The sequence below is a fragment of the Podarcis muralis genome, chromosome 1, assembly GCF_964188315.1.
Source record: "Podarcis muralis chromosome 1, rPodMur119.hap1.1, whole genome shotgun sequence".
Lineage (NCBI taxonomy): Eukaryota > Metazoa > Chordata > Lepidosauria > Squamata > Lacertidae > Podarcis > Podarcis muralis.
The window spans coordinates 93232602-93255144 of NC_135655.1; the positions used below are offsets into that span (position 1 = coordinate 93232602).

General features: G+C 49.2%; 1 protein-coding gene across 2 annotated transcripts; it reads left to right on the forward strand.

The window, feature by feature from the left end:
- Nucleotides 1-7184: 7184 nt before the first annotated feature.
- EN1 (engrailed homeobox 1) lies at nt 7185-21252 on the forward strand. 2 transcript variants are annotated; one of them, XM_028744298.2, is made up of 4 exons: nt 7185-7697; nt 11248-11319; nt 13346-14325; nt 19697-21252. In XM_028744298.2, exons 3-4 carry the CDS (start codon nt 13491-13493, stop codon nt 20011-20013), a joined length of 1152 nt encoding a protein of 383 aa, XP_028600131.2. In that variant the 5' UTR covers nt 7185-7697; nt 11248-11319; nt 13346-13490; the 3' UTR covers nt 20014-21252. The 2 variants fall into 2 exon arrangements, with proteins under 2 accessions (XP_028600131.2, XP_028600112.2); XM_028744279.2 differs by lacking the exon at nt 7185-7697 and adding an exon at nt 7779-9888.
- The last annotated feature ends 1291 nt before the right edge of the window (nt 21253-22543 follow it).

Sequence of the window (22543 nt, forward strand, 5' to 3'; positions counted from 1 at the left end):
AGAGAAGGGGCTCAATATTGGCCTCTGGGCAGGGGCTTAATATTGGCCTCGGATCATTGAGATTATCCCCCTGCCTGCCCCCCCAAAGCTCACTAGATGCTCTGCATAAATCTGGATTCAACAGCAGGGTGGGGAAGAATATAGGCTGACATTCTAATGCAAACATCATTATGTCGATGCTGGGGGAGACACCCACATACATGCGTTCCACAATGCGCACCTGTCTGGAAGCACCCCAAAAGTTATTGATTCATTTATTTCAACCATTTGTATGCCACTTAATCACAGTTGCTTCTAAGGAGCGTACAGAAGGCTCAGTACAATGAAATCAATAAAAAGTTTAAATAATAACATCAGAATTCAATATAAAAGCCTGCTGGAATAAAGAAGAAGTCAGTAAGTGTGGGAAGTTTCCGTGCTGCTTGGTGCACACTCATGCACGCACAGATACACACATGTCAGTCTCTCTGGCGAATTCTTCACACCTGTGATAGATATCTGTGTGCTGCATTAATGCCACCAGCCAGCTTAGCTATCAGTTGTTTTATCAGCCTCCTTAATGAACTCTGCCTCCGTTTCCCATCAGCTGCACTTCAGGGCTGTGGTTCTCCCGACCCGCAGGAACCTTTCTTTTCTAGTGAACAGCACCTGTCACCTTCTCTATGCCCTCAGTCCTGTATCAGGAGCCCCCTAACCCTAAATTACACGCACCTCCCTACTCCGCATCCGAAAAGGGCGCAGAATGTTCTAAAACCTACAAGCAACACAGTTGCAACCCTCCAATACCCTAGAAAATGCTACTTTCGCCGTAGGGACACTATTGCGATTCGTCACAGCAAGAGACACCTACTAGTGCTAGGAAACCTCTACAGAGAGGGGCATCCACAAGCGCCCGAAAGAAAACGCGCTGCTTCTTCCCCCCTCCAAACTTGCTGGCGCACGGCGCGAGTTCAGTTTACAGTACTGACGACTTTCCGAGAGCGGCCAGCAGATGGCGCTTTCCCCTTGCAAATGGCGTCTGCCCGAACCAGCTCCTAAGTAAAAGGGAGCAGAGCGCGCTGAGGGCTCAAAGATAATGTTCCTTTGTGAGATAAAACTTAAAACTGAGGATCGGGGATGGAAGCGAGCATTTGATAACACAGGGAAAGTGAAGGAGCGAAAGTGTCAAAGTGTGGGGTGCGGGGGAGGATGGGAAAATACCCAATGCGTGTCCGTTAGCCTAACTTTAAATACTTCAATCTAAACAGACTCTGGATCTGCGCTCGTTCCCCGTGTTTAGGTTGGCTACCCAGCTCGGATTTTAAATGAATGCAAGAAATGCTTCAAAGTGACGTCAGTGGAGGCTTGCATCTGCAAAATACTGCGCAATCTCTTTCAGTGTAGTGTTGGAAAAAAACCTAGTCCAGCTTCCCCCCCTCCCCCCCCCCAAAAAAGCTAAACATCCCTCTTCCGTGTTGCCTTTCTTTACTTTTCGTTTCTTTGGGAAATTTGGGGAGAAAGCTATTTCCAATTACTGAAATAATTGCCTGGGAGATGAGTTTCTTAATCGCTCCGTCCCTTATTGACTCTGGCGGTCATATTTAGCTTGTCTCCCTTGTATCGCGCCAAGATCACGTCCCGGCCTCTTTTGCATAACCATCTCAAAAAGAGGGACCCGTCCCCGCCGTCGAAAAGAGGCGAAGGGGAGGACGTGACTCGAATGCGGCCGCTCTTTGGCCCGATGGAAGGGACCAGCTCTGCGCAGCAGTCCCAGCTCCGGCTCCTCTCGGCTCTCCTCTCCCCCAGCAGAGCTCCGTCGGAAAAGTTCGAGGTTTATTCTCGCTCCTCTCGCGGCTGCAATTTCCAAATGTCCACACCCATTCCATCTAGTTAGAGTTTCATTTAAAAGAGCAATCGCAGCGCCTTCAACGCAGAGACGAAGGGAGATTAAACTGTGTTAAGCAGTGGAACCTGAATTCAGTAAATGGGCGAGATTTCCCTTCCCCACTGAATACAACCTGCCTGCCTGCCTATCCATCTATCTATCTATCTATCTATCTATCTATCTATCTATCTATCATCTATCTATCTATCTATCTATCTATCTACTGTATCATCTATCTATCATCTATCTATATCTATCTATCATCTATCTATCTATATCTATCTATCTATCTATCTATCATCTATCTATCTATCTATCTATCTATCATCTATCTCTATCTATATCTATCTATCTATCTATCTATCTATCATCATCTATCTATCTATCATCTATCTATCTATCTATCTATCTATCTATCTATCTATCTATCCATCATCTATCTATTCATCATCATCATCATCATCATCATCATCATTTATTCTATTTGGCACCAACCCCTGTTGGTTTCAAGAGAAGCAGGATCACACCTCGATGTCTCAGAGAGACCCCACTCAGAGGCGCACCCCAAACGCGAACGGAGGGACTGACAGGCAAAACGTTATTTGCCTAAGAAACAGGGGGAGGGGGTTGTTAAATATTAAACTTGCCATCCTAGGCACATTTAACTGCCTGATAGTATGCGCGTTTGTTTACTGTGACCTGATCCCAAGTTTGCAAAGTTTCTGGGAACAAAGTCCCTTTGGAGTTAACAGGGTTTGCTCCCCTCGCCTTGTAATGCGTCCAGTATTTATATCGAGTTGGTTTCTCGGCTCCAGGCGAGCAGAGATAGAGAGACCTCCGATCTATGGGACACAAATGTGAAAAAGTGCGCTCTGGGGAAGTCGATCGGAATCAGTGGGGTTTGAGAAGAGGAGAGGGAGAAATAGAAGTGTCTCCCTGTGACACCTGAGAAAGAAGCCCAGGCACCAAGTTGACCGCGCCTGGTAATTTAACCGAGGCTCCGTGGAGACCTCTTCCAGGTTCAGGGACACTTGCCTTTGCTTGTACCCAAGGCACTTTCCACGTTCCTTGCCGCTTCACGGCACTGCCGCCCCATCCAGGCCCGATATAAGGCTGGTCCATTTCAGAAGGAGGGAATTCACCTGGAAGATGAGAACTGTTTAACAAGGGAGGAAACGCCACCATTCCAAGCACATCTCACTCGTAGGCACACCTTTCCCTTCACAGAAGGACCCCAACTGTGGTGGGCTGCCCCTTTGAAAACTTAAGGGTTCCCCCGGCTGGCGGGTTTGCGGCCCCAACTGAGAGCGGCTGCTATCCTCAGCCACTTTTGCGAAAGTCCCCCAGGACAGCGGCCGTCGGGTGGGTCGCTTCCCTGGAGGTTGGGGCGAAGCGGTGAGGGAAACGGATTCCTTGGAAGTTGGGGTTGATCAATGCATCATCTAAAAGCAGGTTGCAAAACCAACCCCACGAGCCGGATCTGCTCCAGGGAGAACCCGCCCGCCCCCCATGCTAAGACACCCGTCTTCCCAGCCCCCCCATGTTTCCTTCGAGAACCGGCCCCGTCTTGTTCAATGGAGTTTCCTTGCGAATACGTACGCATTTGTACTTGGATGGATGGGTCGTACGTATCGTCTTTGACAAGTCTCGTTAGGAGCTAGCGGAAAGGAAATGGGGTTGGTGCAATTGTGGTTGAGTGTCGCGACTCTGCACAGATTTACTCTGGAGTAAGTCCCATGGCGCCCACTCCTCTGTAAAGAGGCAGCGAGGCGCGTTGCTTTCCCGAGGAGAAATTAATTTGTCCATTATCCATTTGTCCATTTGTCCTTATCCGACTCCCCACCCCGCTCAAAACATGTCTCCTTACGTAACCTCATCAACAACAAATTAATTACAAATCTCGTGAACCTGAATAAGGGAGAGAGGCGACTCACACCTGAGTCCTCGGCAATCGACTGTATTTCACCCTCTTTTGATTATTGCTGTGGTGTCGAAACTTGCCCCAGCCCTCGTTTGAGGGAAATTAATAAGCCACCCATTATTTCTCACATCTCTGGGTTGTCAACTGGCGGCGTCTTCCGACGGGGACGGCGATCGAGGGCGGCGGCGAGGCAGACAGAGAAAATCATCTTGGAAGGAGCAGAGGAAAAGACTGGGGGGGGGGTCGGGTGTTTGGGGAACCGGGGGGGGGCAGCCTCGCCATAGGCGGGGTGGCGAGCTGGGCAAATGCCCCCGCTCGATGTTTGCCAGTCCACCCTGTCTGAATTAGGGCAAGAAGAAAGGGCAGAGACTCGTTTATCTCTGGGAAGTAATATGGAGAAGTTTTGTTTATTTGGCGGATTTCTACCCAGCCTCTTCTCCTCTCCCGAAAGACTCGAGGCGATGCCCAGAGGGGTTCCCGGGTGGTCTCTCCCCTCCAGGCACTGACAAGAAGACCCGCAGCTCCTGAGCTCCCGCAAAGGTGGTGTTACATCATCAGCTCCTCTCAGGACAGCTCTGGAATGAATGGTCGTCTTTCCTCCCCTTCTTGTTTTAAAGGGGTAAAAGCTCAGTAGCACGACAGACATGTTGCACTCAAAGGGCTCCGGGTTCAGTTCTGGTGTCCGAAGCCCTAGAGAGCCTCTGCTAGTCGGTCCTGAGACCACTCCAAGAGATCTGACTTGGTGTGAAGGCAGTTTCCGATGGATAATGGGTGTGACTCCCCATCTCTTTTGTTCATCCTGATGAGTGGGGACACCTGCTCCCCCCCCAAAAAAAATCCTGACCTGGCAGCTCCTTTCTCTTCCATCTTGCTACAGCACACCCTCGGGACATTATTTATTATTTGCCGGTTGCATTTATATACCGCCTTTCCGCCAAGGCACCTAAGGCGGTTTACAATGTAAAATATTAGAACAAACCTAACGCTGCACAAATATTCTCAGGCCAACTTCAGGAGTTGATGACACTAGCTTCCTGGCTCGGGCTTCCTCGAGGGCCGGTGACTACCCTTCTCCAGGAGTAGGAGTCCTGCTCATGTCCTAGGTGCTTGTAGAAACCGCCCGGTTGTTGTTTTTTAAGCAGTTGTTTCATAACTGAGGGCTGAAATCCAGGATACCTCTTACCCCGTCGCTTGTTCTTTAGTAGGCTTGAATCCTCTAAATTTCAGTGGAGCTGACTTCCAACCAAGCCCAGGGATTTAGGATCAGAAATGGAACTTGGAAAATAATAATAATAATAATAATAATAATAATAATAATAATAATGGTGGTGGTGGCCTTTAAGGGTTGTTTGTTTGTTTGTTTTGTCTCTTTGTATCCCCATCGGTGGCTGAAGGTTTAGGGCACAAGTGAATGTCATCGCCCCAGATGTCTCCCCCTTGATGGGTGATAAATGGGTGAAACACCAGCGCCCCTCCGCACCCCCTACCATGCAGAGGAAAAGGAGAAGCTATTACCAGAAGAGGAGGGGGAAGAATTAATTCGTTTCAACTAAGGGGGAAATACAAGGATACGATGTGGTGTCTGGGGCTTCTCTGCCCTCCTCTTCGTTCTCCTTCCAAGTCGCGAGCTTCGCCCTCCTGGATGTAGCAGAGCTGTCCAGATTTGCCAGAGGCAGCCGTGGGCCCGCACCCGATCCTGAGCTACGCCTCTCTGGATTCAAAGGGGACTTATTTCCCAGCAGGCATGTTTAGAAAGTGCAGCCTCCCTCAGTCCCGCTCAAATCCGTGGCACGGTCCCTACATAAATCCCGAAAAATTGTAGCTGTGGGTAAGGCTTGGGAACTTGAGACCTGCAGAAAGGAGGGAGGGAGGAAAAGGCTGACATACAAAAACATATATATTTATCTCTCACAATACATCCCTCTAATATGCGCACATTATATCTCTCTCCATCGCTCACAAGATACACAAAAATATATTCCTATAGGACAGATCTCTCTCTCTCTCTCTTTATATCTATCTATCTATCTATCTATCTATCTATCTATCTATCTATCTATCTGGGAAGGTATGTAAGTTTTCCACCTAGTAAATAGATTTATTATACAATGAGGGGGGGTGTCATATCCGTCAGTCCGTAAGGTGGGCAATATTTTCCGCTCATATTCACTGCTGATTCCCTTCTATTCTGTATCAATGTGTCAATTGCATTCTTGGGCACTAATACCTTTATGACTTTCTGCCTCTCCGCTCTCTTTATCAAGACAGACAGACAGCCTGGTGGATATATACATGTTCATATTTGGTCTTAAATTACAAGCCAAGACACATCTACTGTTGCTGCTGTTGTTGTAGTTTGGGCTAGGGGAACGCGTCCCTAGACGGACGTCTCCATTTTATCCAGCTGTACGGATTTATTGACTGATTCCCCTCAATAAATTAGGTGTACCAACACCCCCCGATTGTTTCAGAGCATCGGCGAGTAAGTAAGGGGGCGCAAGGTTGCTTGTTAGGCTCCTGTGATTTCTGCTTATTATCTTTCTGCCATTGTCCAGATCATAAGTGAGGAACGATAACGTGCCAGCCGCTTTCGTTTCCTTCTCCCTGTCGCATTTATTTTTGTTGCTGCCGGCGAAGTTTCCTAGCGCATCTCTATCCTGTCGGGAGATACGTATCGATGCTCGCAGACGTGGACGGGGAGACGCAAGGAGACGGACTCATTTCGTGCGCCGAGATAGACGCAGCGCATCTGCCGTCATAAAAGTGCGTATGCGTATATATATCCATCAATCCGTCGATCAAAATTCTGCCCACCTGACACATGCCTGCTGTGCCTCACCCCACCTCACCCCACATGCATCGGGGAGGCTCCCCCCTCTCCCCTGCTGGCCTCACCAGGAAAAGTGCGGTGTGTGTGTGAGAGAGTGTGTGTGTGGAAGCCCTGAATTCCTGATGGTGGAAACGCATGAAACTTCCAAGAACCCCACGCCCAGCTGTAAGCTACAAAAGTATTATTATTATTATTATTATTATTATTATTATTATTATTATTATCCCCGGACTCCAAGGGAAGGAGGAGGAGGAAGAAGAGGGAAGGGCAGCTTCTGCTCCTGTCACATAGAAACAAGTCGTTGCAAAGGTAATCCTCGCCCATTATAGTCTAGACAACCCTTCCATTTCGGAGAGAGAGAGAGAGAGAGAGAGAGAGAGAGAGAGAGCGCACTCATCTGTAGCTCCCCCCCCCCAATAAGGCACTACAATGATCAAAGCTTCCACATCTAATCAACACCCTCCAGTTCGGAGACAAAAGCCAGTGAGCAAAATAAAAAGAGGGCAGGGTTGGGGTGGGTGGGGGAATTCTAATTCTGCCGGGTGCTCTGACTGGCCTCCCCCAACCCATCACCATTTTGGACCAGGATCCCACTTATCCTGATGCTCAGGCACCGTTAGGATTCTATTTGCGAACTCCTACACACACACACACACACACGCGCGCCCAAGCAGGGTTAAGCCTCGCCGGGATGGATGGGCACTCCTCCCCAGTGATCAGGGGTGGTGGTGAGTTTGAAGAGTGGGGAGAGGGAGGAGGAGAGGAAGTCTTTGGCCGCCACGGTTAGCAGCTCCGGGACCTGCCTGTGCAAACCTTTATTCAGCCCCCCCGACATCCCAGCGTTCCTCCCCACTCCCGCCAGTAACTTAAACCAGATTGTCGGGGTGGGTGCGGGGTGGGTGGGGAAGGACGCCGGGCTGCAGAATGCTACTGAGAGAGGGTCGGCTCGGCTCTGGAGAGGAGGATGTCGCCGTGGCCGCTTCGGACGCCCTCCCTGTTGGGGACCTGGGAAAGGAAGAAACATTTCCTGTGCCGGCGGTGAGGTAGCTCACTCAGGTGGCTCTGCCTGCTTCCGGACAGAGGTAGGGAGAGAAAGGGAGGGAGGAGGGAGGGAGGGAGGGGGGCATCTCTCTCCCTCTCTCTCTCCTCTCTTTCTAACACACACGCGCGCGCACACACACACACACACACACACGGAATGGGGCTCTGTAATTCACCTCTCTGGGAAAAGACGGTGGAAAGATGTTGTTATTGTTTATTTAAAAAAAATAAAAATTGCACACATACACGCACGCCTCCCTTCCTATTGAAACTCCACCTTCCTTGTGTTGTTGGGCGGAAAATCAGTAATCACTCCCTGAATCTTGCCCTCATCGCCTTCGGTCCTGTGAGAGGGTGAGGGTTGTGTGTGTGTGTGTGTGTGTGTGTGTGTGTGTGAGAGAGAGAGAGAGAGAGAGAGAGAGAGAGAGGCGCGCGCGCGCGCGCGCGCACACACACACACAGATGCCTTGTTTAGAGAGTCCTCCTTAAAACGTGTTTTGAATTCACTGTTCGTTTCAAATCATTATTCCTGCTGATACTGCCTGTTCCCACATATAACTTCGGAAGCGGGAGAATTAACTGCTCATAACAAAATAGGTGCCGAGGAAGACTGGCTAGGGACTGGGACGAGAGAGAGAGAGAGAGAGAGAGAGAGAGAGAGAGAGAGAGAGAGAGAGAGAGAGAGAGGAATCCATGTATGTTTGTCTTGGAACCAGACATCTTACAATCCGAATCGCAACAGTCTTAATTCCACGCGGATCCGAGTCTTGCAATTAATTCGGCGATGGCCCCCACAGTTGGTCCCCCGAAAAGTTGATCTGTCCACGGCTGCCTCCCCCCCCCCCGCCCTCCCCCGCTCCCTCCATCGCCCTCTCTTTCTTCTGCCTTTGCAATGAAGACTGAATCCCCCGAGCGCTAATTGAATTAGCCTATTGAGAAGATTGTCAGGTACAATGACGTGGGATCCCCCTGCATTTCCCCGGGTCTATAGGCTTTGGGGACCGGAATGTATAGCCTGACCTTCCCGCTCATAATAATAATGCCGCACTTGTAGGAGAAATCTATTCGCATTCACTTTTAACAAAACCTCTGGTCAGCCAGTCCCTGTAGGAAGGATGAAATCTATTGTATTGCAACAACTCATTTATGTCCTTCACCAAAGGCCCCAATGAGATCTGATCTGGCCCTAGAAATAGGATTATCAGCGTGTATATTACAGGCGGCGATATATACTTCCTAAACGGAAACGGCGAAGGCCAGCCGGGCGAGAGGCGCAGGGTACACACACGTGTCCAGGGGAGAAGGGGTATCTTTTTAAAATCTGGCAATCTGGCGTTGTCTTGCCGTAGAAATCTATGCAAGCCTGTGCAGGCCGAAGGAATCGCATAAAATATACATCGAAAAAACAAACTCTAGCCATCCCTCTCTGGTTTTTTTTTTTTTTAAATCTACACTCTGCTGCTGCTTTTATTATTAATAATAATTCTTTAAAATTCAAAGCGTGCCACGTTTTCGTAATTTTTATTTTTGGCTTATTTTGGTTGCAGCAGACTTATTTTCCATGGTTAATTTAAAAAAAAACGGAGGGGGAGGAGGAAGCAGAGGGGGAAAGGGGGGAAAAACACCCCCCTGAAATTCTTATTTTAATGAATGCACCATAGATAGCTAGATAGATATAGATGAAAGGGCAGTGTTCTTTTAGTCTGATTTTTCTATCCTTGGACCAAAAAAAAAAAAAAAAGTCTAATACTGATCAATGTAGGAAGAATCAAAATACCATGCAAGCCTCTGGAACTGGAAGGATAACAGTCACCACCACCTCCAATTTCTCTTGTGTTTGGCGATTATTAAAAAAAATATGTATAGACTGGGGCCACGAATAAGGAGCCATCCAAAATTCAAAGCGGGGGAGCAGGCTTTTGTGGTGGTCGTGGTAGTTGTTGTTCGTTTCCTACTTGACGGATGGAGTAGGTGGGCTTCTCTTCGTTAACTCACAACAGCTCTGTGTTCGAGGGTGTCATAGGAGCAGCCATAAAAAGTTGCAGTCGTTAGTTTCCCGCACCCCACCCCTCCTCGGAATCTCCTCCTCCCTTCATTTGGCCACCCACCAAACCCCAAACCCAGCAGATGCCCGCACAAGACGGAGAACCCCTGAATTCTCCAGGACGACCCTCCTCCTCCTCCCTCCAGCAAGGACCGGAGGAGTTTCAGCAAACCCCTGGAGCTATGCAGGTAAGTGGAGGCTCCTTCCTTCCTTCCTTCCTTCCTTCCTTCCTTCCTTCCTTCCTTCCTTCCTTCCATCCATCCATCCAGCTAGCCAGCCAGCCAGCCTTCCTAGTGTCAGGTCGGGGCTGGTTTGGCAAATTCTCTCGCTGCCCGGTTTTGGCCCATTTCGGGATGGCGCGCGTTTGAATGCGCGCGCGCGTGTGTGCGTGTGCGCGTGTGTATTCCAGTGCCTAATCAAAGCTATGGGTCCGCCAGCGCATTTATCATCCCATTACTGTAACAAATCCGGGCTCCCACTCCATGAAAGGTAAAATGAATTACCGACGTTAAGCCGTCAATAAAGTCATTTCTGTAAATGGTGTCTCCGAAGGACTGCAGCATTATTCAACCAGCTTTATCAGCAGCTGGGAAATTACGTGGAGAGGCGCGCAGCGTGTAATAGGGGCCCTGCTTACTTTGATTAAGCGCCGTGCCAGGGAATAGTGACAGTGCTTTTTGACCAGGTTTTATTCGCCGTCTTCTGATGAACGCCAAGCTGATCAGGCGGAATGAAGAGTAATTAAAACCTATAAATTATCTTTCGCAGCCCTTCTCAAGGCGTCTCTTTGCAGGCGAGATAAGGCGGCGGGCCCCCATTTACGACTCTGAAAGGGACTGAGGCGCACAAAGGCTACGCAGCTAAATGGGATATTGATAGTGTCCTAATTAGAATTTAATTAAGTACCCACGCTCGCTTTTGGGATAAAGATTTCAATTTTTTGTCCTCCCCCCTCCTTTGGCGAACTAAAATATAAATAAAACCCAAATTTAGGGAAATAGGGAGGGGGTTGGCTAAATCCGAGGAGATTTGGGAATAGCGAGATGTGGCTAATTTAATGTTGGGGCTTTTTGTGGGCTTGCGTTGAGTCTCCTCTGCCAGGTTGTAACGTATATATGTATACGTATGTACATATACATATGCTTGAAGTTGCTTTGAAAATGGGCCTTCTGGTGGGTCTTTCTCGAATAACCGCGATTTAAAGTCGTTGCGCTGTAGAATACTCTAATCCAATTATTAAGAAACAGTTACTCTTTCTTGGAGTTCCTTTGGGGGGGGAATCTCCTCGTTTCAGTGATTTTGGAGTTTTTAATTTTTGTTTAAAATAAACGTACTTGCACATGTACGTGTACCTGCATGCACACATAGCCTGTATACATATATATACATGCACATACACACACAGAGAGAAAGAGAATTGAAATTATAGGATGCGTCCATTGCAAATCAATTTCAAAAATAAAAAGGGAGAATTAAAGGGGGGATGAGAGAAAAATAACAATCAAGTCACGTGACTCCGATCTTCTGTCTCTCTATTCTGTGAACAGGTTTTCAGGCCTTTCCACCTGCAGCCTCAGAATGTTTATGAACACCTGGAATTGACGCGGAGTCACTGAAAGGTAAAACTTGTGGCCTCATAAATCGCCACCACGGGGACCCAGCGAATCCTTCTCAGCTCCTCTCCATTAAAAAAGCAGTTTTAATATTTCATAACAGTGTTATGTTTTGACCAGGAAGGGGAAGCGAGTGTGTGTGCGTGAGAGAGAGAGAGAAGAATGCGTTGCAGACAATAAATGATCCATGCAAAAATGATTAAAGCAAGGATAACATTATATTAGAGGGCAACGTGGTGCAAACGAAAAGCAACAACAGACCAATCCTGTTTTGTCTGCAAAAAAAATAAAAATCTCAGCGTGCGGATAAACTAAATGAATCCAGTTTGGATTATTGCTATTAGTTTTTATGAGGATGATTTGTTTTTCAGTGTTTCTTTCATATCACGTGTGTGTGTAACATTGGCCCGTCACTATCATGTAAATGAACCAGCTGATTAATTGGCCGCTTTTGTACCTGCACGTTCAAACGCAGGTTAGGCTAAGATTGAATACACTATCCTTTAAACCGACACTCAGCTCTCCAACTATTTTCCTGTTCTTTTAAATGCCACCTGTTAATGAGTGAGGACATTATGGGGGCATATGCACGCTGATAGAATTATCCGCAAGAAAGAAATATTGATAAATGTTCCCTGGAATTGACAAGAGTGCTTGCGCAAAAGTCAGCGTTTAATCATCGTGTTTGGTTTGGGTGTGTTGTTGTTGTTTAAAAAAAAAATAGTAAGAGGGGAGCATGTGCTTAAGTCTGCAATCCTATGCACACACATACCAGGAAAAAATTCCACTGATCTCTTCCTGAGTCCACCTGTGCTCAGGATTGCTCAGCCACTTTCCTCTTTAAATCAATGAATCTGGAAAGTGTTGGGTCGAGCCCTTTCAGTCTTTTAGAAACTCCCTGCATGGTCTTTTTGACAAAGCTCATCTATGACACAAACCATAACTGCCACAGCAAACATGCACAGAGTACTGATAAATCTGTTTGGACTGGAACAGAGATTTCATAATTGGTTAGGTTACTAGTCGTACTCAGAATACACTTCCACCCCATAAACGTGTTTTGTTTTGTTTCGAATTTAGAAAAGCATTCTATAAAGAATTTAGCATCTATTCTTTAGAAATAATAATAATAAACAACACAGGAAAGATTTCATTCCGAATTTCTTTTCCGAACCTCAGAAGATACACAGTCATCTTGTGGAGTGTCAACACGTCATTTGTGGGGATGATTTGGATATTTGCTTTTTGAGAAGCATAAGTAAATGAAAAGTCCTGGGCAGGAGGGAAAAGGGAAGGAGAAGCAGACTCGAGAAAGGATGCGCCATGGAAAGCGCAAAGCTCCCCAGGTCTCTCTCTCTCTCTCTCGTTCCCTCTGAATCAGCCAGCCCCTTGGATAATGTAACTGCAAAGTTCCAATGCAGCTCATTGGCCGACGTCAGGGGCGTCACAGAATTCCCGGGCTGCTGATTGGCTCTTTCCACGTGCGGGCCATCCTCACGTGCTTCCGGTCGGAATGAAAAAAAAGTGTGGCTGAGAGATTTTTTAAGGAGAGTTTGTTGCAAGATCGGAGCTGTCAGAGATTTTTGCTTTCTTTTTTTCCTTTTTTTTTTAAAGGAGAAGTGGGGGAAGGAAAGGTGGGAGGAAAAGATGCACGTGCGAGCGGGCGATTAAAGCATCTGCCAAGGCTGATCCGTGGGCAAAGCGGACTCTGACATTTGGGGAAACCCCAAAGCTGCGGCGCTCGGAGAAAGATGGGTAGATTGTGAGAAGACTTGGGGGAGGGCTTTGGGGGAGCTGGTTTTGTTTTGGTCTCTCTCTCTCTCTCTCACCCCCTCTCTCTTTCGGAAGAGGGGTGAGAGAGAGAGGGAGGGGGAGAGAGAAAGAGAGAGCGAGAGAGGAAATATAAAACAACTGCCCCAAAAGCGCGAATCGCTCCAAATGTCTGAGCCTTTGGATATCTCTCTCTAGATTCCTCCGCGAGCCAACAAGTGGATTTTATTTTGCATTTCCCCCATCTTTCCAAGAACAGCAGCAGCAGCAGCAGCAGCAGCGAGGACCCAACTACCCTGCCACCGCCCGGAAAAGTGAGGCGTGGTGGTGGTAGGTGGAGGGGGGGACCTCGAGTGAAGAAGTGGAAGAAGAGCCAAGACGCCCATCTGCGGAGCTGGCAGCTGACTATGGAAGAGCAGACGGACAGTAAAAGTCTGCGAGACTCTGCTCCGACTCCCGGCAGCCGCCCCAGCAGCAGCAGCCCCAGCGCCAGCGGCAGCGATGGCGAGAGCGTGCCGCTGTCTCCCGGCAGCCACGCTCCCCTGTCCCCGGCCACGCCGTGCCTCGTCTCCCTGCCTCTCCACCCGCACCACCACCACCACCCTCCGCACCACCAGCACCATCTCCCGCAGCAGCAGCATCAGGCGCCTCCGCCTCCACAGCAGCAGCAGCGGCCGCCGCCGCCGCCTCCGCAGCAGCAGCCGCAGCAACAGCACCGCACCACCAACTTTTTCATCGACAACATCCTGAGGCCGGACTTTGGCTGCAAGAAAGAGCAGCTCTTGCTCCTGGCCGGGACTGCGGCCGGAGGAGGAGGAGGTGGCGCCGGCGGCGGCGTGGGCAGCGGCCGGGACAGGGACCTTGACCGCGCGGCCAGCTCAGGTAGAGAAAATGTCAACCCTCTGCTCGGCAGGCCCCCCAACCTTAGCGCGGAGTCGCACGGGAGCCCCGACAGCTCCTCCACGGCCTCCAAAGCCAGCCCCGCCGCGGCGGCCGCAGCGCTAGGGACGGCCAAGCCCCCCATCTCCTCCTCCTCCTCCTCCTCTTCCTCTTCCTCCTCCTCCTCCTCCTGCTCGGAAGGGAGTGGAACTAACCCGGCGAAGTACGGGGAGCACGCCAACCCCGCCATCCTGCTCATGGGCTCCAATAATGGAGGAGCTGTTGCCAAGAGCGATTCTCAACAGCCGCTGGTTTGGCCTGCCTGGGTTTACTGCACTAGGTATTCAGACAGACCATCCTCGGGTAAGAATCCTCTTCCGTGCCTTCAGCGTTGCCCCCTTCCCCCCTGTCTTATATATACACCTGCCATTTCTATATATATATATATATCTATCTCTCTGTGATATGAGTGTAATCCTGCGGGGAGCGTTAACCATCCCACCGAACCCAGGAAGGCAAGCCCCTAAACCGGCCACCCTGGCGGTGCGCTAAGACTTGAGGCGCAGAGCGCGCCGAGGGATCCCAAACTGCGCTGGATTAAGCAGATGGGAGGTGGCGGCTTGAGAGTATTTAGGAGTTTTGTGGAGCTGAGTCGGCGTTTCCCCTCCCTCGCCCGACCCCGAACCCTGCATTTTCTTAGGGTGCCCCTCTCCGAGGTTTGCGGGGCTTCTGGTGTTCAAGAGCGTCTTTTGCGCCTCCCCGGCCAGCCTTGCCCTTCGGAGACTGCAGTCTTAGGCTGCAAAAGAGGGGGGCCGAGGCTGCTTGGTGATTCCCCCCTCGGCCCGAAGCAGCTTGCGGAGGAGCTGCGACCGAAATGCCCCCGGGGGATGTCCGCAACCTGGGCTGGGAGGTCCATGGAAGTGTCTCTAGTGGAGGCAGAACCTGGAAAGATTGGAGGGCCCGCGCCGCCGTCTTCCTCTCTCTTTCTGCCCCTTTCAGGCCTTGAAGGGTGGGTGGGTGCCTCTCTCTTTCTGTAGTTAGGAAGGGGGAAGAAACCATAGTGTGCTTTCTAAAACTTTTTCCCCGGATATATCTATGGCTGGGAGAAAATTAGCGATTTCGGTGTGGGACGTAGCTGCAGACAATCAACCAGTGCTTTTGTTGTCGTTCAGAAACATTCGCTGCTGAGCAATTGAGGAGTGAAGGAGACAAGTGTTGCCGTGTGAAGGATGCGTTTTTGAAGGAACTGGCACTGGCGGGGGCCGAAAAAGAAAGAGGAAGTGTGTGAGAGAGACAGAGAAAGAGAGAGAGAACAGAAAAGGAAAGGGCTTTCTTGGGAAACCCGCGGAGGCCTCGCGGCAGCGGAGCACAAGAATCTAGGCCCCTAGGCCTTCCTTTTTCCATTCCCGTCTTCCAGACCGGCTGGAGGGGAGCAATTCCCACCCCGCGGCCGGCATTTCGCTCTTCCCAGCAGCCGGTTCTCCCTCCCGCCCCAGATGCTGCCGTGAGAATAAAGGTGTCCTCCCTCTACTAGCCCCCCCCCCCACATCCCCACCCCAATATAAAAACCCCCCAGAATCCTCGATCCCGCTCGGAGGTTGAGGAATCTTCGGTTTCCAGGGGAGGGTTGAAATCCTTCCGGGAAAGGAGGTGTGGGAAGAAGAGTGACGAGAGGAGAGGGAGAGAAAGGAGGGGGGGGTCTGTCTCTCTGAATCAGCCCCTCCAACCCGTAAGGGCGAAGGAGTCGAGCGAGGGAGCTGCTGCGGGTCAGCGCCCGCGAAAGCGCCCGAAAAGGGCGACCGCTCGCCTTGGCGCTCCTGTCAACTTTCAGGGCCGAGAGAGCAAGGCAGACTGCGGAGCTGGGCGATGGGAGGCTGGTGGCGAAGGAGCTCCGGCCGGGTGCGCTCCCAGGTCGCCTTCTTCGCCCCACTTCGTCCATCCCTCTCTCCCGCCGCCCCCCAACCTCACCAGCCCCGGCTCGGGGCTCTTTATGAACTCCTTTCTGCCGGCGACTGATCAATCCTCCGCTATCAGCGCCAGCCATCTCGATCACGCCGCTATTGACACATCCCCGCTCCTTGGAACTCAGAAAAGCCACTTTGATTGACTAAACGGATTGATTGAGTGATTGAGCTGTCAGCTCTACCTTCCGCGGCCAACTGCAATGATTTTATTACTGCTTTCCCAGGGCCGCTGCCTTGCAAAGTGTGGTTTGATAGGAAGGCTCCCCACCACCAGCGGCAGCGGCACCCTGCAAAGACAGCGCCCCGGCTCCCTGGAGAGGCCAGGACGGGCCTCTCCTTGAGAGAGGCTGCAGCGGCTGCTCTTGACGGTGGGCCCTCTCCGAAGCCGGTTAGGCCCCCCACCAAGCCCTCCTCTTAGCCCACCTTTCCCTGGAAGTGAAATAGGGGGTGTTGATCTCTTGAGACTGGCAGTTGCCCCCACCGCCTCTCGCTTTCTCACGCCCCCCACCCGAGACCTGCCCGCTTCTTGGGAACGGCTCCTTTAGAATCTGCTCCCCACTGAACAGAGAGATCCGAGCAGCGATCATCCATCCCCCGGCCAAAAATCTCAGCCCTCAAAAGAGCTTTTCGCCGCTAGGAAATTTCTCTTGGCTGTTGTTATTTTCCGTAAATGAGGGGACTGGGGAAATATCTTGAGATTTATTCAGCCGGCTCTGTTTAATCCCTTTCTGTAGTTTATTCAGCCGTCTCTCTCTCTTTCTCTCATCTATATATATATTTAAGCCTGGTTTTGAAAGCAGCCAGGCTTCTCAGAGCTACTTTTGCGGCCTGCTGACCGGAGAAGGTTTTCCTCACGTTCAAGCGACTGGCCCCAAAGTTGGCGATCTTTGGAAAAAGGCTTCATTTTCATTTTGTAATCCTATTTTAAAAAATATTCGCGTTTGCGTAATTTTAAAAAATGGCGTTTTAAGGTACTCTTTTTGAACCCCCTTCACGATATAAATTGCTTTGAAGAGGGGAATCTTACCCACGTGTGAATATATTCCTTCCCTAAAATAATTTGTATTTGATACATTTCCCAACAAAGCAAAAACAAGGCGGCTTTGGAAAGACGATGTCTGAACGACAACGACTTAAACAAGGATTTGTCTCCATTTATTCCAATACTTATTCGGGACACACTGTTTCGGAGTCCTTGGCTGATGCCTCAAGTGCTCGAATTCTATTTAAGGGGACGGTCTACTTCCTCCAATCTTTCTCCCCCCACCCCCCACTTCTGCAATTTTTTAAAAAAAGTTTCCCACCCATTTCCTTTAACAGAGAAAGAGAGAGAGAGAGCGCTTAGAAACGGGAGGGATGCAGAACAATTTGCCTTAATTTCCGAGGGCTCCTCCAAGGCCATGGGTCTAGTTTTGGAGTCCTGCGAGGCCAAGATGTGTTGATATTAAATTGCTGGGAAGGGAAGCAGAAACGCGCGGACTTCGAGGAAGCAGCCTTGCGCGCGGGTTCGTTGGTTTAAAGAGATGTGCATTTTGAACGTGAGGACACCGGCTGGGCCAGATCTCTCAGTGAAAGATAGTGTAGGAACGCCCTCCACTTGGAAATATATTTATCCGCGGCTTTTATTGGAGGGTTTTTCGTGGAGTGGAGACCAGCGGTTTCAGTGAAGTGTTCCCCCAGTCATTGTAGGCGATGAGGGTTTGTCTGGCATTGTGTATTTGCGTTTGCAGAATATACTTTTGCGGCAGGCTTCAAAAAATGAGCATTCAGCGCAATTTATTTTCCCTTATCATCATCATCATCATTAGTAGTAGTATTATCTAGTCGTTCGGCAATAAGGCCTTTGGACCAGCTTGCAATAGGGGTTGCTTAGTTTCCCAAAATAAGAAATTTATTTTCTGTCTGTGAGGGGAAAGAGGTAGGAGTCTACAGCTGAGCACACATTGAAATAGGTATTTATAATCCGAGAGCCTTGCCTAAATTTATTGCCTGGTGTTTTTTTGTTTTAGAAAATAATGAATTTCAAAATTATAATATTAAATATAAATTAAACACACACATATACAACTTCCCAGGCTTGCTTTGTCGAGGGACGCCTTGGTTTGATTTGGAGGAGGAAAGTCTGGGTCCCGCTGCGGATCAAAACAGATTTAAAATCCGGTGTTGTCCCGGCGCATAAGAACCTGCAGCGCCGTCTGAGCAGCTTCTACTCCGAAGCTGATCCTGCCGAATTTAATGGGGCGTAATAAAATTCGGTATGACTTGCTCCCGAGTAGACAGGGTGAGGCCTGCGCTGTTACTCTTCGTGCCTGCTAGTGGTACCGTTAGGCCCAGCCCCAGCAACAACAGAACCCGCTTCGTAAACCGCTTGCAGTGTTTGTTTTGGGTCCAGTCTTTAAGTCTGTTTACCTCGATGCTTATTTATCCTTACAATTCAGCGGGAACTTTCTGTTTGCGTTATTTCAAACATGTCCTTGTAGTAAACATGTATGTTGAGGGTGAATGACGTTGGGAAAGGTTTCCTGGGGTGTTACCTCTAACACGTACCATTTAACTCTAGCAGCGCCGGAAATGCTGTATGTTTGATCTGTGGGCTTTTAAAAAACAGAACAAATCCAGGAACCCCACGCTTTCCTAAATGAATATAAACTACAGCGAAGGCCCATAAGTGAGGAGCCCGCTTCCCTAACGCAGCCATCTGCTGAGGAAGCTCTCTCTCTGTGTGTATTTGTTTTGTTTTTTTAACTTTCTGATACTTTTTACTGAAGCTCATAACTAATTAGTCAGACTTCTCCCCCACTTTCAAAGTGTGTGCTGTAAAGTTAAGAGGCTTTGCCTTTAAGAGATGAGAGCTTTTAAGGGGAAGAGGGCCAAAATACCGCCTCTCCCATACGTATATTTTGTGTATTAGAAATGTGTGCGTGATTCCAGCTGCACCAGACTTGATAAATCCAAATTAACTGATTGATCTACCTCTCAGTCTCTTTCTCAAACTGTCTATCCGCAGATATAGATAGATGGATGGACAGATAGATGGTGATCAATAGAAAACTGCTTTAGATCTGGTGCGATCAAACAATTGAGCTTGGGCCCGGACGGGGAAAAGTTAGCAGAAGCATCCGCGTGCCTGACCAATACCTATCCTGACAAACGTTTCCCTTTGGATTTTCCGCCCCGCTCCCCTTTGTTTCTTTGCTTCCCATCTCGCCCCTCTCGCCTTTCTTCCTTGGCGTCTTCTCCTTCGCGCCAGCTAAAAGTGGGCGATGCTGCTCTTCTGTGAACTCGCGCAGAACTTGGGACGAAGAAGGGCCTAGGCTGTTTCGAAAAGCGCAGGGGTGAGGGTGGTAGTGGAAACAGGCGTCCTGAAGGATGTGGGTTGGGGGGGGGGGAAATGTACCCACGTTTTAAACAGTGGAGGAAAAGACGTAGGATATATGTGGGTTGGGGGAAATCCAAGCAGTTCTGACCCTGCCCATCCATCACGGTCGCCGGATGCCCCTTTTGGAAAGGGGAAAGGAGGCGCCCCCCTTTCCTTCAAAACAGAGTCTCCCCATTTTCCGGAACGCCCGGCGTTGCTCCCATGTGGCAGGCTCCCCTTTATGTGTGTTGCATGTGTGTGTGTGTGTTTTGGGAATGCTTCTGACCGGGCAACTGCTGTCCCCTTTTCTCTCTCGTGCCCCTCACCCCCTCCTCCTTCCCCTTTGTGTGCGTGTGTGTGTTTCTCTCTCTCTCCCTCCCTCCTCCATCCCTCGCACACCCCCCCTTTGTAGGTCCCCGCACGAGGAAGCTGAAGAAGAAGAAGAACGAGAAGGAGGACAAGCGGCCTCGCACCGCTTTCACGGCGGAGCAGCTGCAGAGACTCAAGGCGGAGTTCCAGGCGAACCGCTACATCACCGAGCAGAGGCGGCAGACTTTGGCGCAGGAGCTCAGCCTCAACGAGTCGCAGATCAAGATCTGGTTCCAGAACAAGCGCGCCAAGATCAAGAAGGCCACGGGCATCAAGAACGGTCTGGCGCTGCACCTCATGGCGCAGGGACTCTACAATCATTCCACCACTACCGTGCAAGACAAAGAGGACAGCGAGTGAGCGCGCCCAGAGAGCACAGACCTTGTCGGGTTTATTTTGTTTTTTCGTTTTTTGATGCTTAATATTATTATTATTATTATAATTATATTATTATTATTATTATGAACCTGATCGCCAGGGAAGACAAAGAATAATTATACAAAGCAAAAGAAAAGAAAAGAAAAGAGGAACAATTAAAAAAGAGAGAGAGAGAGGAAAATTTGGGAAAAGACAAAACACACGACAAACACAAAAGGACTTCTTTCCTGCAGTGACACACATTTGTGGGGGACTTGGAAGGGTGCTATTTAAGAGAGAGAAAAGAATCAAATTTATTGTCTATTCATAGTTATAAGGATTCCGATTTAAAACAAAACAAAAACCCCGAACACTTACAAACAAAAAGTTATCTATATAGCCAAACATCGTATGATCTTGTATATATTTAATTTCAGGTAAGAAATGATGATGATGATAATGATGTGTAGCGTTTTTCTATTCGCTCAGCCGTTGATCTCTCCCTCCCAGCCCACCAGCTCCACTTTGGTCTCTCCCCCCCCCCACGTCTTCTTTTTCTTAATTATAGCTCTCAACTCCTCCAGCCCCCCCCCCCCAGCCTCCTGATTTTAAAGAATTTGTCTGGCTCTTCCCGACTTCCCTGCTCCCCCTTTCTTCTTTTCCCTGTCGCGTTTTCGTGTGTGCCTTTCTCCCTCTCTTTCATTTCGTGCGTGTGCGTGTGGTGTTTCTTTTTCTTTTTCTTCTTCCTCCTTCTTCTTCTCTCCCCCCCCCCCTACCGAGTAAGAACAATAACACTATGACCCACAGACTGCGAGACTGAACCCCTTGCTGCAAGCCAAAGATTTTTTTCTTATGTTCAGAAATCTGTAGTCTGAAATAAAGTGTAGATTGTGTTCAGGATATATACCGATTCTGTAATTCTTCTCTGTTCTCCAACCCCACTCCCCCTTTAATACATTAATATATTAAAATACCCTGTTCTTCTTCTTCTTTATATACATTTATCTCTAAAACTCTCTGGCATATATGTCTCCCAGATTATTATTTTTAAGTGAGGAGAATTTTTGTTTTAAACCAACGTCTTGTTTCCCTTGCTCATTTGCTCTCAGCTTCTTCCCCTGCTGTTGGATCCCTGGGTGGGATAGTAAGGCCCCAATCCAATGAACTGTAGTCCTAACTGCCCGGCTCTGAGCATGTTTACTTAGAAATGAGTCTTACTGAGTGCAATGGACCTACCCCCCCCCCCAAAAAAAAACACCCCACACCCAACAACAACTCAAAATCTCAGCCTAAGTGCCTTGGGAAGAGAAGGGACTTTTATCTTCCGGGCTAACTTGTTTCAACGGGATATGCTCAGGATGAGCTAGTGTATAATATTTGTGGAGGAAGACTGAACACCACCAAAGATCTAGAAATAGGTGCTTCGGTCCCAGAGATGATATATTTGTGTGTTTGTGTGTGAATATGAAATGAATGAAAGCTAATAATGTCATGAAATTTCCTGGCTCCTTCGAGTTCCAGGATGGGTTGGAGAGAAATTTGTCTGACAGCTCCCTGCCTCGCATCCAAGATCATATTGAATTTCTACTGAGGCGCTTTTTCGCCAGGAAGAGCAATAGAGGCAGGAGAGGGAGAGGGGAGGAGGGGAGGGGAAATGATCGGTACTTTGCAGACGGTTGCTTAGCAGCGCGGCATAATGAATGGCGGGGCGGGGGGGTGGGTTGGCTTTCCCTCCGCGGCCTTCTTCGAGCAGCCATTGCCTTTTAAAAATGTTTAAGTAAATTCGGCCTTTTAATGTTAGGGATTTTTTTAAAAACTCCTCCTTCCCCCCCCCCCCCCAACACTGAGATGGAGCAAATGGCCTCGCTTTCCAAGAGAGTTCCTTGCGTGCCCATGAGGACAGCCACTTGAACTAACAGTTACGAGCAGGTGGATAAATCCGCCTTCTCTGGCAGGCCAACATTATTAAGAACAGACACCATTTTTAATTTGCTTGGAGACACCGCGGTCGTAGGAGCTCAGTATTAATTTTGTGTTCTGGTGACTCTTCCATGAAATTGTCAAGTACCTTGTGGGCATCTGGGCGTGACCTCAAAGCCGGGCGCCCTCTTTCTTTCTTTCTTTCTTTCTTTTCTTGTCCCGGATCCCAGCCGTATGCAAAGGGACACCCTAAGCACAGCCATCCCCCCCGCACTACGTTCAGGAACAGAGCTCACGCTTTGCCCTCAAAGGTCCCGAGTTCCTTCCCTGGCATCTCCGGGGTAAATTTTCAGGCAGTGCGTACAATTACTGAGCTACGTGGACCACTGATCCCTAGGTACCAGCGAGTCCAACTGACTCGCAATTCAGAGAGTTTGGGAGGCCTTGTTCCAAAGTATGTCCCCTGATTTTAGTGGGATTTGCTTTCAAGTAAAACATGGCTAGGACGGCTGCTTGAATTCCGCTGGGTGGGTATGATTATGGTTAGTCGTAATGGTAGTGGTGGTGGTAACAGCGGGAATAGCGGACGTAGCATTCGGGAAAGGGCCTTGGC